Source organism: Acartia tonsa, chromosome 2 (assembly GCF_053477335.1).
Source record: "Acartia tonsa isolate MP-2025a chromosome 2, ASM5347733v1, whole genome shotgun sequence".
Taxonomy (NCBI): Eukaryota; Metazoa; Arthropoda; class Copepoda; order Calanoida; family Acartiidae; genus Acartia; species Acartia tonsa.
The window spans coordinates 15,865,416-15,882,114 of NC_137261.1; the positions used below are offsets into that span (position 1 = coordinate 15,865,416).

General features: G+C 31.8%; 1 protein-coding gene across 1 annotated transcript in view; it reads left to right on the forward strand.

Annotated features, from left to right (window-relative positions):
- The window catches only part of LOC145305586 (mannonate dehydratase-like), a 284,200-nt gene that overhangs the window by 261,003 nt on the left and 6,498 nt on the right, over window positions 1-16,699 (forward strand). Inside the window, exons 2-8 of the mRNA XM_080147278.1 lie at window positions 3,232-3,282; window positions 3,949-4,018; window positions 7,175-7,263; window positions 8,695-8,760; window positions 10,003-10,079; window positions 11,498-11,542; window positions 12,149-12,256. Of these exons, the coding sequence (XP_080003404.1) occupies window positions 3,244-3,282; window positions 3,949-4,018; window positions 7,175-7,263; window positions 8,695-8,760; window positions 10,003-10,079; window positions 11,498-11,542; window positions 12,149-12,256 (494 nt within the window). The 5' untranslated portion in view covers window positions 3,232-3,243. The remainder of the gene's footprint in view (window positions 1-3,231; window positions 3,283-3,948; window positions 4,019-7,174; window positions 7,264-8,694; window positions 8,761-10,002; window positions 10,080-11,497; window positions 11,543-12,148; window positions 12,257-16,699) is intronic.

The following is a 16,699-nucleotide window of genomic DNA, read 5'->3' on the forward strand; positions in this document are numbered from 1 at the left end:
ATCCCTGCTTATAGCTACCCCGCTTGACTTTAAATCAACCTTCCCACCCCCCCCCCTTCTATTGCCTCTCGGAGTTCTGCACCCCCCTCTAACGGAGTATTAGACGTGTCTCAGAGTGTGCTACCCCATGTTTTGCAGTCAGCATGCTCTATAATATATTTGTGGGTATGTTTTAGATCATATGAATAAAATTGAAATTTGTTCAATTTAATCAGTATATTTAAGTAGTAGCTTGTGTATTCTATAACTAAGTTTGTCCTTACGTTTATTACTACGTTTGTTAAAATTTAGTAAAACAATTAAAAACGCGAATATGAAAATGAAAAATTATAAGATAAAAATCTGATTTGTTAGCAAGGTATTAATTTAACTATACTTATTATAATATTCGTAAAAAAACTGTCTGAAATACGGTGCTATACATGATTTTTCAGTGTGGCTGAGAACCGGTCCTAATCCAACGGATATCAATCGGTTTCTCAAGGCCAAACCTGAAATTTGTATTCTGTTGACTTCATCCTTTGGAAATTTTCGTCATTGTGCAATGTGCATTGACTTTAGCTGTAAATGAATTTTATTAATGTCAAGCTGAACTTTTTGACTGTTATCATCCTTGTTAACAATTGTGTATACAAGGTATAATAAGGGTTAAGATAATTGCCGATAAATTGTGTGTATCTTCAATGATAATACACAAAATGACCCCTTCTATAGATGACAATTAGTGGTTGAAACGGTTGAACACTCAACTTTATGAACCAACCAATCACATTAAATAAATGTAGTAAAGGTTGTAAAGCCAACGAATAAGAAAACGTTTAAAAGTTTGGGGACTAGATTAATAAACAACCCATTGTTCCCTTCCTTCCTGATTGTGTATACAATAAACATTAAAATTAATTTTAAATAAACTTTAAATATACACAAAAGTGTTTAATTTTTAATAGCAAAGCTATTTTACTATGTCTGTCTGTTCGTCCGCAGCACTATGGGAATAATTTGTTTTTTTGGGCTGCGATTTTAGTTTCTGTTTAAGTTTTGAGTTTTGACTCTGTTTGTGAAAATACCATATTCAAAATAAGCATCAAGTATATAATTTATTTGGTCCGTTTTGTCTATCAATCACGCTTAAATATATGAATACTCTTAAGCTATTTCAACCGCCTTCGAATAAAGGCTAGGGGAGAAGCAACTAGTGCCAGTTTAAAATTAACTTTAATTTGAATTTGAAACTTATGAAAGTCAATATGATTCTTTAATTTTCAATATTACTTTATATTTAGATATTTTACTATGCAAATACAAATTGAAGGGGAAATTGAAAGAAAATAAATACAGAAAATATTCTTATTTCTCGTATTCATTCGAATCCGGTGGATAGGAACCGGTTCTCATCCATACGAAAAAACTATGTCTAGCATCGTATTATATCCAGCTTTCTACGAAAATAAAAATGTACAATCATAAAATTAAAACCAGTTTTTTTAGCCGGTGCCTTCGGCACCTCGGGACTAAAAAACTAGTTTTAATCTTATAATTGTAAATTCTATATCCGCGGAAAGCCGTTTATAATACGATGCGAGAAATAAATATTATTGATTTGATTATACTTCGCACCTAGCCTTGAATGAAAATCAACAAGGGTGACAACATGCATAAAAACATAGCTCTTAAATACAGGATAATGTTTAAGGGCAATGATAATGTTTAAGACTTGATTATTTATCCAAGTCTAAATAACACATGTTATACAATATCTATCCCAAAATAAAGCAACAATCAGATATTAGTCCAAGCTATGAATAAAAGACGCAAACTGAAAATATCAAACAAATCATACAAAACATAACCAAAAACTTAAAAAACCTGTATTTCAGGGATAAATATTACATAACAGCATATTATACAGATCCTTGGCTTATAACATTAATTGTACTTTGTTGTAATTGGAGACAGTTCTAAAAATCAGATGAATAGAATAATTATATCACCAAAAGTTTTTTTAAAGAGGTTAAAAAGCAACATTCAAATTATTCAACATAAATCTCCATTCAAAATGATACTAGCAGGACAAATACAAAGTATATAATAATTTGTTGTAGCAGTGGCGTGCATAGCAATTCACTAGGGGTTGTGAAGCCTTGTGAGGGTGAAAAAAGAAGAATATAGTTCTTTCTAATATCTGTTGGGGAAGTTGCATATTCTCTCCTATACGCACACTTCGCACGTTACTGAGTTTAAGTTTATATGGTATATCATTGAAGACACTTAAACAAGGATGACAACATTTAAAAAAGCAAAGCTCTAAAATGAGAAGAAAGGACAAATCAGAACTTAAGAAGCAGAACATTAATTTGTAAGTCTAAAGGAAATTGTACTTAAATTTGTTGAAAAATTGCGTAAATATAGGGTACAGTAAAAGTACATACTTTCATGACATTCTAATAACGATTATAGAGTTGGTATGCTTTTTAATTCGTATCTAACTTTTATGAAAATTAATCAAGGAAAGTTTGAAATCGATAGTACAATTCTAACATGTTTGAATTAATGAAAACAGCTATCCGTTACGGACGTATGGACGACAGAACACGTTTGAAAAAATAGACGTGTTTTTTACACATATGATTTTATGAATTAGTATATGTTGTTTTATTCTAGTTTTGTTTCAATGTGATTGGACTTATATATAAAATTGTTTGTGAATAATTTATAGATGTGATTCAGACAATAGGAAGTAAAGAGTGTAAACATTATTGTGCCTAATAAAAAATGACGTCATACAATCCAAATGACCAACGCTAAAATGCATACTGACCTATCATTAGTCATTTGTATTGTATGACGTCATTTTCATTAGGCACAATAAGCTGCTTCAAAGAGTAAGTTGAAGATTTAATTTTTAGTAATTTTAAAAGTAATTACTAAAGCCTATTTTTCGTGAGAAAAAAATAGCCTTCTGTCTTTATAATCAGCCCAATAAAAAGAGTTTACCTTAAAAATCGTTCTGACATACCGACGAGTATTTTGATACTCAAAACAATATGGTATTTTCAAGGGCTCGGCAGCCGTGCGTCAGCTGCGACTAAGTCTTAAATTAAAACCTGGTTGGATGTTATCCATTTTTCCAGCTGATTTTTATAATTGTAAAAGGTTGATTTCCCTGAGGCTTACAGACAGCTAACGCACGGCTGCCGAGCCCCTGAATTTACTTTTATATTTAAATAATACAGATTGTTAAAAATGGAAGAAACGTGGATTTGGTATGGACCAGACGATGCTGTAAGTATTAGTTTAGAAAATCATTGCTTCTAATCTAAAAGGATAAGACAATGGCCGATAAATTCATGTACATCCCTAATGATGATACACAAAATTCTATAGATTACAAATAATGTATGAAACGTTTGGACACTCAACTTACTAAAGCAACCAATCAAAATTCATCAAAGGTCCTTCAGCTGTGTCACTAACAAGGATGCCAACATCCATAAAAGCGAAGATCTGAAACGGTAGGTCAAACGAACATTAACACTTGTAAAGTGTCAGAACTGATTAATCAGAATATTCATATATAAATGTTTAATAGGAAATACTTACATGTCTAGTATTTGATTATAGAGATGCTTCGCTTAAAACATTGTACTTTTTCGTCCTATGAATCAGTATTCCAAAAATCAGATCAATCGTATTATTATATACATAAAAAATTTTGTAAAAAAGTTAAAAATTAACAGGTTTAAAATGGACGTAGGGACATTCTGGTAAAGATTATAGAGTTGCTACGCTTACTAACTACAACAGAAATCACCATGCAAAGTTTAAAATCGATAGGACAGTTCTAACATGCTTAAATTAACGAAAAAAAGCTATTCGGTCAAGACGGACGGACGAACCAACCTTAATTATAGAAAATCTTCGCTTTTAAAAATATATTTGTCTTTTCAGGTAACTTTAGAAGATATTCGGCAGACAGGAGCAAAAGCTGTTTCTAGCGCTCTCTATCATAAACCAGCAGGTTCATTTTTTAAAGCAAAGCGCTGTTTCCCATAAAGAACTCGAGCACTATATAAACAACCCCCTCCCCCCACCTTTTTAAAAATAAATTGAAAATATGGCAAATAGTTTTCTTTCTCTTGTATCTGCATTGTCCTAACCCTTCGGGGCTAACCTAACCTTACGCAAAGTAATTAACAAATAAGCCAAAAACTACCCCCTTCTCAACTTATTTTCCATTTTTAAAAATAATTGGGGATTCTGTGCTGAACAATGTACTTAATTGAAAATGCCAGCAAAGTTGTTCTATTATTCGGATAAGTACGACAGTGTGGCAAGGAATAAAAATATTAAATGTTACATATTGATTTTTTTAGCCGTAAACAATAATATTTTTGGGGTATAGTCCCTTTCGTGACAACGCCTCTTAAGGGGCGTTTCGTAGTTTCTTAGCTTTTTTCCTATTTCTAACCTCTACGTTGGGCTCTAACCCTGCGGGGCAATCACCTAACCTAACATAACTATGAAATGCCCCTGAAGAGGTTAGTCATATTGGTGTAGCTACTCACATGTTTCACGACCTTTATCGTCAATTACCTCATACGGGCGGAGATGCTGTCCATGACATGACATGATGCCATGATCCAACAACCCAGAATCATCAAGTGGAGCCAAATGTCTTCTTTTCTGTCCAAACACCCGTGGTATTAGGTTAAGTAGTCCCATTAGACAACCAACCCGTTGATTGCACGACCTTTGTCTGAGAAATCCTTAATGCTTAATGCTTCAATGAATAGCTGCTTATAAAATTGTATATATATAAAACAAGGATGACAACTTCCATTAAAGCGAAGCCCTAAAACGTAAGGACAACCTTGTGGTGATAGAAATCAGTATTCCAAAAATCATATAAATAGAATAATTGGCAAAAAAAATTGCCAAAAAGTAAAAAATCTGCATGTTTTAAATGGACGTATAGACTTTCTGGTAACATTAGAAGAGTTGCTACGCTTGCTAAATCATACCTAATCTTCATAGGAACCATAATGCAAATTTTTAAATGGATAGGACACTTCTTACCTACAGAGCTAACTGTCCGGGACATACGAACCGACCATAATTATAGAGTAGCTTTGCTATTATAAATTGTTATGTTCCTTTCAGCAATGTAATTTACATTTATTTGTCAATTCAATAATGAAACAGCTTTTTTATATTCATATTTCTCATGTCAAAAATTAAAGTATTAAACATAACCTAACCCTCATGAAACTCCAATTTTTTAAAGCGAGTACAAGGGTCATTTTGATAAAGCTTACAATCTTTCTGATTGACATGATGACAACATCCATAAAAACAAAGCTCAGAAACGGTAGGACAAACGAACATTAACACTTTTAAAGTGTCAGAATTTAATAATTAGATTATAAAAGTATAAAAGTCGAAAAATTTTTAAGTAATTTTGTTGAAAAACTGCTTATTTACAGGATAATAATTAAGGACGTACTTACATTTTTGAGAATATATTATAGAGATGCTTCGCTTATATCATTGTACTTTGCTGTCCTTTCAATCAGTATTCCAAAAATCAGGTCAATTGGATTATTATATCACATAAAAATTACTTGTTAAAATAGTTACAAATCAACATATTTAAAATGGACGTACGAACATTCTGGTAACGATTATAGAAATGCTACGCTTTCTAAATCATACCTAACTACTACAGGAAGCACCATGCAAAGTTACAAGGGGTGGGTACAACTTTTTACATCCGCTTAACAAGGGTATGCACTCCCATTTTAAAAAATTTAAGTGGGTCTCCAGTTAAAAATCGCACCCTCTATCCGCTAGCAAAACCTAGAACACGCAACTGGCCGAATTTCAAGTTTTCAATATGGAGAATTTGCTGAAGATTGTGTATTTGCTTATCATTGGCCATTATATTGTATGATGTAGTTATATTATGAATAGCTTCCTAAAAATGTATTTCTGTTATTGCATTTTCAATCAATTAAGTGATTTGTATGTTAAATTTTAAAAATCCGCCAATACATTAATTATACTGTCACATATTTTTTTTTTTTTTTTTATTTTTCTTTATTTTTATTGAATAGAAGAAATATTAAAAATAGACATAGAGGCCATTAAATGTTTATTTCAGTTTTTTCAATTTGTGACCCAAGCTATAATGGAAGAAATTAGTGTAATTTTAAAACGTATATTACGAAAATTTTCCATTTACGTCATTGGGAATTTAGCTCATATTCCTTCTATTTTGCAATAAACGAAGTACCCCCCCCCCCTCCCTCCGGCTGAATTATAAATAAAAAATCATGAAGGGAATAGTATCTTTCGCAATAATGGGTAAAATTGTGTGCAAGCTTCCAGTCAAATGGGCTTATTAAGTCTAACTGTTCTTAATGTTGACCAAACACATATTTTACAAAAGTTTGACCTAATAAGCGCATTTGACTGGAATCTTACTCACAACTTTACGCAATATTGCGAAAGCTACTATTCCCAAATTTATGGGGTGAGGAGGTCAAATTCCTTCATCAACACGCTCATGATTAGAATATTGACCTTTTTAATGATTTTCCTTGAGTGAAGATGGGTGAAGGGTAGCCTCCCTACTCCTGAAATTTCGTAGTTACTTGGGTATTTTTCCTTTAAGAAGATAGGAGGGGTAATTTGTGGTATCAATAACGAATTGAGGGATACTACGAAAATTTATTGAGTAAATTATAATGGAAAATAGCAATCACATCAATTATATATTACATGCAATTTTAGTTTACATGTTACTCACATGTTTAGAACTTGATTATATTATTGAGATGCATCGCCTATAACATCGTACCTTGTTGTAATAGGAATCAGTATTCCAAAAATCAGATGAATATGATAATTAACATAACATAAAAGAATTGTTGTCAAAAAGCTTAAAAACTAATTTGTTTAAAATGGACGTGTGGACATTGAGGTAAAGATTATAAAGTTGCTGCGCTTTCTAAACCATACTTAACTACTACATGAATCACCACACCAAGTTTTAAATCGATAGGACAATTCTAACATGCCTCAACTAACGGTAAGAACTAACCGTTACGGACGGATGTACGTACGTTCTCTAATTATAGAAATCTTCGCTTCTAAAAATATGCTTTTCTTCCAGGTGAAGTTTGGAGTTATGAAGAAATATTTGAGTATAAGAAAATAATTGAAAATGCGGGACTAACTTGGTCGGTGGTTGAAAGTATTCCGGTAACTTGTTTTGAAAAGAAAACGAAGTAGCGGTTTTTTCGTATTTTCACAGCAGCTTTTGATAGGTTTTCTTAGGTTAGAGGCACTCTCAGTGGCTAGAAATAGGAGGGATAACACGACGAAACCCACTGCTTCCTTTTCTTTCCAATCCCTTGTTAAAAGCGAAGCTTTTCTATAATTAGGGTAGGTCCGTCCGTCCGTACGTCACAGTTAGCTCTTTTCGTTAATTTAAACAGGTTAGAATTGTCCTAATTCCAAACTTTGCATGATGATTCCTGTAGTAGTTAGGTACAGTTTAGAAAGCGTAGCAACTCTATAATCAATACCAGAATGTCCGTACGTCCATTTTAAACTTGTCGATTTTTAACTTCTTTGACAACAAATTTTTTTTTGTATGTTAAAATTATCCGATTCTTCTGATTTTTTAAAACCTGATTCCTATTTCAACAAGGTACAATGTTATATGCAGAGGATCTCTATAAACAAGTTCTAAAATTTAAGTATGTCCTTAAACAGTGTCATCTATTTATGCAGTTTTGCAACAAATTTACTTACAATATTGTTTGTACTGATGCATTTAATATTCTGCTAATTCAGTTCTAACAATCTACATGTGTAAACGTTCGTTTGTCCTTCCATTTCATAGCTTCGCTTTTATGGATGTTGTCATCCTTGTTTTTTATAAGGCATAACTGTAACATAACTACGTACATATGGTCTATAGAAGTGAGGGAGGAAGGGAACATTTGATTGTAAATTACACTGGTTCTCAAAGTTTTAACATCACGTTATCTCATCGTTGGCTTAAAAACTTGCGTATTTTAAAGGATGTGTGATTTTCCTATTTCATCAAGTTTAATGTTGTATTATGAACGTATAGCAGACAATAGCTAATTATAGAGAAGACTCGCTATTCTTACCATCAATAAACTTCACTTTATTTTAGTTGATCAACTTTATTAATACATAAAATGATAAAGCAAGCAATAATATTATAACTGATACTTTCAGTATATATGTATCCTGGGTTGGATTTATAAAGTAACTGTGGTGTCCACACCGAGGGACTCGAGCCTACAGCTACCGGGGGCGAACCTAGCAATGCAAGATTCAAATACCAACTAAAGAGCCCTGACTTTGCACATAGTTATTTGCAAGTCGCAGCTTGCAATATCATGACAGCTACCCCTTTAGCCCTCATTCCTATTTAGCTGTCTGTTTATAATAAATAGGAGGTATGCTTCTCTTTAACCAATCCTACAATGTTTGTTGTATGACACTTCTCTCTATTGTATCTATTTTCCGAAATTCATTCATAATTTTTGGGCTTCGCTACTTATGGATGCTGTCATCCTTGTTTTTACTTGAAATGCTATCTGATCATGCTTATTTATTTCTCAACTAGTGCAGACATAAAAATGTTTTGTTTAGGTTCATGAAACATTAAAGACTGGAAAACCTGAAAGTGACTATGAACAACTTTTGCTAAATTTCAAGGTACATTAATAATACACAATGCGTATGAAGGTGCTTTGACTTTTTGTCGGAACCTAAATTGGGACATAGTTCATTTCATTATCCTAGGTTAGGTAACTTTATTTCACTTTTCAATAAAATCTAAAATGCAGCCGTTTTTTTAGAAAATTAGATTTGAAAATTTCAAGTTCAATTTTCATCCCCTAGGAGTTACCGCATAATCATGACAAGAAAAGCAAATATTATTTATTTATGATTTTGAACAAGTTTGCTTTATAAAGTTCTTCATAAAACCACTCCTGAAGGGAGTTAATTAATGGCCATTTTTAGCAATTGCTTTGATAAGGTCACGGAAATTTAGTCTTAAATTAATTATATATAGAGAGATTTTATGAAAGACTTTATAAAAGCAAACTTGTTCAAAATTTTAAATAAATAATATTTGCTTTTCTTGTCATGATTCTGCAGTAACTCCTAGTGGATGAAAATTTAACTAAAAATTTTCAAATCTAATTTTCTCAAAAACGGCTGCATTTTAGATTTATTGAAAAGTGAAATGAAGTTACCTAACCTAGGGTAATGAAATGCACTATGTCCCATTTTAGGTTCTAAGACAAAAGTCAAAGCACCTTCGAACGCACTGTGAATATATTTGTAAAAAATTCATACTTTAAGATATGATCTAATAAATTTATATGGCTATTAATTTATTTATATCTTCTTATCAACAGTTATTGAAAAGTTGATAGTAACTGTTATTAAATAGTCGAATTGTATTAATGGATATACATGGATATATAGACAGGAGAAAATTTATCAATTTAGCTTGCTAATATGAACCTCATTTATTCATTAATCTAATAGGAAGGGAATTGTTGGTGTAAAGAGGTGTATGCGAGCAGTACTTTATCTATTAAGGCTAAAATTCATCGTTATTCATATTTTTCAAATTTATTTACCATCAAAAGCGCAGATGAGTATTTAAAAAGTCATATGATGATTTTGATTGTGTTTTTGTTCCTATTTTAACTATCAATCCGTACGGATTTTATATTGAAGGTGATGAAGATACTTAATTTTCCAGTATGGCTTCGAAACCAATTGATATCCAGTGGATTAGAACCGGAGCTCAGCCCTACGAAAAAATCATGTATAGCATCGAATTATAGACAACTTTCCACGAATATTAGAATAATAAAAATCATAAGATTTACACCAGTTTTGTTAACCCCGCGTGGCCAAAATAATCTCTCCTCTTTACAGACAAGTGTGAAGAATCTAGGAAGAGCAGGGTTGGATATTCTGTCCTATAGTTTTTCACCTCTTTTTGACTGGCTAAGGTATCGTTATAATAAAGTAACAGGATGTTTGTCTATCTTTTGGTAAAAGGATCTCGCTAACCAGTGAACCGATATGGTTCTCCTTTCCAGGTTATCATAGGTCCTGTTAAGTATTATAACTATTTTGGGGGAGGGCACCACCACCATCCCAAAAGAAATCGCCGCTAGAAAAAAATACACCCTCCTCCCCCCAAAAAAAATTAAATTTAAAAAAAACTAAAATAAAAATAGAGGGGTAAGGGGTCCTCCCATCACTCCCCCTCCTAAAAAATAAATCTATCCAAAAAAATTTCCTTTCTAAAAATCTAAAATAAAAAAATTGGGTATCTAATTCATACATAACTTAGCCACTTTAGTAGCAAATCTTCTCTACAACTCTTTCATCTTGGTCTTAGTAACAAGCTTAAGCTTAAGTTTAAGACAGCAGAAGAAAATAGTAATAAAACCTTCCATGATTTGATAATTGAGAGGACTCGAGCTCTGTATTTTTTTATTAAAAAAATAGTCTAAACCCTTCTCAAAAACTTAATCTACAATATATGTGAAGCTACCCCTATTAAAAAAACTCGAACGGTTCATTATTTAATGAAATCTTAAGCTTCTGACAAAAAAATCTTACTACTAATATATCAGGAGAGGATATGTATTTGAGGTATCTTATATTTTTTAATAACTTTTTTTCTCAACCCCCTTAAATTATTTACCTTGACACCACCCTTGTCTGTTTTTGGGGGTTTTTGGGCCCTTTGCAAAGTTTTTTTTTAGGGGTGAACACTAAAATATATAAGTTTTTATAAAGAATTTTAATGTTAGAGGTAGATTTGAAATATGCATCAAATTTTAAGGATTTTTTAAAAATTCAATCTATGTATAATTCTTTATCTAAAAGCGGAAATACAATTTAAGTTAATTAATTTTGACATCTGTGATTGGTGGATTTAAAACTATCTGCGCTCTGATTGGAGAAGCTTAAGTGTCGTACATCATTCAACCAATTAAAGCGCAGATAGTTTCCAATCCACCTTTCCTATTGGTCAGAATTAATTAACTTAAATTGTTAATTTGTTAAAAAACAAATTTTATAAAAAATCCTTAAAATTTGATGCAGATTTCAAATCTCCCTCTAACATTAAAATTCTTTCCAACTTATATATCTTAGTGAACACCTATAGTTGTGTCCAACCTCCTTAATTTTGCAAGGGAGGTTTATACACCCCTATTCTGAACGCCTCTACTTTTAAATTTTTACGGCTAGATTAAATATTCCTCCCTTTACGTATCATATTTTAGTCCTCAATATTTAACCAAAAACTATTGCTAAGCTTTCTGAAAACGTAATTAATCATTGTTTTCTTTTTATTTTTGTCATTTAGACTTTAAAAAACATTTAAGCCTAATAAAAACTCCTTTTTTTACAGAACAGATCTTGATTACAATTGGCATGATGGTTCTCTAGCCTTAAGGTAAAATATTATCAAAAAAATTCCTTATACAAAGTAGAGAACTGTCAGAATATTTGTATTGAAAACGATTTTTTTGGTTTTATCCTCCTTTTATATAAAGAAGTAAGGTTTTTTGTCTGAAGCTTAAGATCTCAATATCTAATAAACCGATTAGGTTATCTATTTTAGTTAAGCTTTACATATGTACTGTGATGGTTTTAGGCAGCTGGAGCCGTTTTTAACGAAAATTTAGGCTCCGGCTTCGCAACACTGGTTTTAAGCTATTTCATTTTCAGATTTAAGTAGGTAGAGTAGCCACTAGTTTGTAAAAAAGGACTTAAGCACATTTAATTAGGGACGTCCAAGATTTTTATTTTGAAAGGGGTTTAATAAAGTATTTCAAATTATGAGGTAAACAATCCTTTATCCCCGCCCTCCTGTCTATGACAGTAATAATTGATTGAAGTTTATTTTCTAATAGTCAAGTTATAGCTATGCCTCTAAAAAAAAGTCCCCAAAGTTATTAAGCTGACGAATAAAAAAATGTTATCATAAAAACTTGGGGACTAGTATAATAACTAGCCCCTCGTCCCCTATATCTCTGGCTATAAATATTGTGTTTTAAAGGTTTTGCATGGATAGTTTCCGAGTATTTGACATCCATATTCTGAAAAGAGAGGATGCTCTACAAAGTTATACTCAACAACAAATCACAAGAGCTCAAAATCACTTCAGGTTGTATATTCTCTAGATTTTTAAAAGCAAAGCTTTTCTAAAATTATGGTCGGTCCGTCTGTCTGGAACGGATATTCTGGAAAGAGAAGATACAGACTGGCCAGCCAATTTTGAAAATAAAAAACGTACATAACGTACACAAAAAAAATACGTTACGTACATAAAAAAAAGTTTAAAAACGTACAAAAACGTACATTCCTAATAAAAATAAGTTAAATAATTTCCTAGTTACCTATTATCAATACATTTAAGTCTACTAGCAGCTACCTGTATAGGAGAACCATAGCGAACTGACAGACACAAGATATCCTATTACTCTATTCAAAAGAACTAGCGTCTACGCTCCTAAAGGCCTCTAGGGGCACTTGAGGAGGGGAGAGTTGAATTCAATAAAAAAAACATGGATGACAACATACATAAGTAGCGAAGCTCAAAAGTTATTTATAGACATCTGGAAAAAAATTAACTTAAAATCAGTGAGCAATTCAAATTCATTTTTGGGGGGAGGAGGTAGTTTTTTTTCTAAAGTCAATTTCTCTTGGGAGGGTGGATGGTGATACTCTTCCCCAAAATAGTTATAAAACTTCCAAAAACCTATGAGAAGCTATCCTGTTAAGGAGAACCATATCGGTTCCGTGGTTAGCGAGATTCTTTGGTTCAAACAAACAGACATTCTGTTATTATGTACAAAGTATATCCTATTATAAGGACCAGCGACTACGCCCTTAGAGGCCTCTAGAGGAACTTGATTAGGGGGGGGGGGAGTTGAATTCAAAAACCCATTTTTTATTTAAAAATAAAAAGTAAAAAACAAGGATGACAACATCCTTAAGTAGCGAAGCTCAAAAGTTATGGATGGAAATCTGGGAACTATATAAACTATAGAGTAGTGTCGTAAAAAATAAGCATTTAACTTATTTAAATAAATCACAAAACCTTTTAAAAATATATAATAACGTGAAAATCTAGGAATAAATTCAGCCCCCCAACCAATAAGCAAATCTCAATGAAATTTAGTGGAAGTATTAAGAATGAAAACTAATACAATCCCTGAAAATTACAATCGTCTATCAGGAATATGAGTTGTGAAAATCACAAAAACCTATACATCTAGGAATCGATCTAGCACTGCAACAAATAGACAAACCTTAAAGAAACTTTTTGAAAATATGTAGAATGTGAATTTATTTATTCCCTGAAAATTTCAGTTGTCTATCTTGAATAGAAGTCGAGAAAACCATGAAAAAAAGCAAATCTAGGAATAGATCTAGCACCCAACCAAAAGGCAAATCTCAATGAAAATATGTAGAGTGTGAACTTATTCAATCAAAAAACAGGAGCCGAGAAAATCACGTTTCTCCGATAGCATAACGGACTGACAAAGTGATTATAGAGTAGCTTCACTAATATTTTTTTTAGTGAGGGAAGGGGGAGTAGACCACCCCCATTTCTGATTTCAATTTTAAAAAGAAAGAAAAAATAGGGGAAGGGTTGTGATTTTTTTCTAAGAGTAGTTTCTCTTGGGAGGGTGGTTGTACCCTCTCCCAGGACCTATGAGAAGCTACCCTGTAAAAGAGAACCATATCGGTTTAGCGGTTAGCGAGAACCTTCGGTACAAATAAACTGACAGAGAGACATACATCCTGTTATTACGTACTAAGTATATTCTATTAAATAAAGTAAACCCCGAACAAACATATTATGCAAATCTGAATTTTCAAAATAGCAGCTTTATTATTCATTTAGGATGATTTTACAATAAATATGAAATTTAGATGCCTCTTTTGGTTACAAAGTTCCACTGTTATTTTTTAGTTAATCAGCACCAATAAAGCACAAGATCTCAAAAACAGCATTTGGGGGTAATACTGGTGAACAAATATATTATGCAAATCCAAAACAAAGCAACAAAAAAAAGGTTTTTTTGGCACTTTTCTCCTCTTTTAAAGATTGATTATGATAAAATAATAATTTTTTAAGGGATTTATGCATTAATTATTATGAAATATAGTATAAGGTAGAAATTAATGATTTTTCTAAATAACAAATGATTGAAAAAAATAAATTCGATCCCTATCACTTTAGAAGACAGCTGCTGACCCCCAGTCTTATGAATAAACCTAAATACATGTTAAAGATAAAAATTACCCTGAAAATTATACAAAAATGTTTTTTGGTGTGTTGAAAAAATCTATTTTAAAATCTTGATTTTGAGGATGATGACCTTTAAGATGCCCCTATTGGTGGTGATGGTGAGCCAAATGTTATCAAAGTGCATGTCCATGATGACAACTTATATATTAAACTATGATCCAATTTTTGTAGTTATAGCATCCTCCAGCCCAGCATTATTAAAAAAGAAAAGAATTGCAATTTTATTTGCTTCAATTCATAAGGTGAATACTGTAGTTTTTAGAAGATGGTTATATTTCTTGTCGGAAGGCTCCATTGGAGGCTGCTATGACTACAAAAAATGGTACATAGGTTAATAGACAAGTTGTTGTAATGGGCATGTACTTAGATAACTTTTGGCTCACCATCACCACCAACAGGAGCATCTGAAAGGTCATCATCCTCAAAATCAAGATTTTAAAATGAATTTTTTAACACATAAAAATACATTTTTGTATACTTTTCAGGGTAATTTTTATCTTTAACATGTATTTAGGTTCATCCATAAGACTGGGGGTCAGCAGCTGTCTTCTAAAGTGATAGGGATCGAATTTATTTTTTTCAATCATTTCTTATTTAGAAAAATCATTAATTTCTACCTTATACTATATTTCATAATAATTAATGCATAAATCCCTTAAAAAAATATTGTTTTATCATAATCAATCTTTAAAAGAGGAGAAAAGTGCCAAAAAATCTTTTTTTTTTTGCTTTGTTTTGAATTTGCATAATATATTTGTTCACCAGTATTACCCCCAAATGCTGTTTTTGAGATCTTGTGCTTTATTGGTGCTGATTAATTAAAAAATAACAGTGGAATTTTGTAACCAAAAGAGGCATCTACATTTCATATTTATTGTAAAATCATCCTAAATGAATAATAAAGCTGCTATTTTGAAAATTCAGATTTGCATAATATGTTTGTTCGGGGTTTAGTAAGTTTTTTGTCTGATGCTTAAGATTTTCATAACTACTTCACACAGTTACCGAGATGGTTTTAGGCTATTTTTCTACCATTTTGAATACAGGTTCTTGAAGGGATATGGAAGGACAGAGAAAATAGCCTACAACCTCACAAAGATCATGTCGGTTCAGCAGTTAGCGAGATTCTTTGTTACAGAAAAAAAGGATTTATAGGATAAACATATTATAGGATATAGGGTTATTTTGTCTATTGCTAAAGATCTCAGAAAATACTAGTCTTTAATACAAAGTAAATCAATGCCTGTCTGTCTAAAGCTTAAGATCTTGGTAACCGCTGAACAGATTGGGTTCTAAATTCTAATCTTCAGGGAATATATCTACTAGTCCTGTGGTAGTTTTAGGCTATTTTCTTAGAGTGTGGGAAACCCACCCCCCCCCCAAAAAAAAATCAACCACCCCTCAATTTATTTTTGTAAAGTAATGCAAATCAGCGGGGTGGGGGAACCCCCACCGCACCCTGGGGCGAAGCCTAAATGAAAAAAATAATCACAATCTTTTTTTATATTTTTTTTGACAAATTTTCAACAAACGATTCTATAAAAGAGGGATACGAAGCCTCTAATCCTAGTGGAAAGTAAAAAGCTTTAAGTGTCCCTCCCCCAAAGAAAATAGCAAAAACCATCACAGGACTATTAGGTATATTCCATGAAGTGTAGAGCACAATAGGTTCAGTGGTTACTGAGATATTAAGCTTCTGATATACAGACGGACAAGCAGACGGGCAGACATCATTCTACTTTGCATTATAGATAATATACTATTTTTGTAATACTTTTTGTACAAATACAAATAAATATACAAATACTTTTATACTTATATTTGATTCCTATTCTTTAAAAACTGAAGATACCAAAAAATAAGACTTCTTAATCCTACACTGTGCACCATATGATATCTCGGAAAATTTACCCAAGTATATAAAGAATTTGAAAAAAATTATCGTAAAATCTATTAAACTATATCTATAGGACATATATTTCAAATCCATAAATTTAAACTGTAAGTTCTAATAACATATATGCATAATTTACATACATATTTTTATTCTATGAAAATTGAAGATATTATTGAATTTATTTAAATAACACACCTATTATTTTTGCAAAAATTTTCGTACAAAACATACAAATTACTTTTCTGCTAATATTTGATTCTTATTATTTTTAAAAAAACGTAAAACGTACAAAAATACAAATTTCAAAATACGTTACGTACACATATCAAAATAACGTCCAGAACGTACACAGATTCGATGCGTAACGTACAAAACGTACAAAACGTACACTC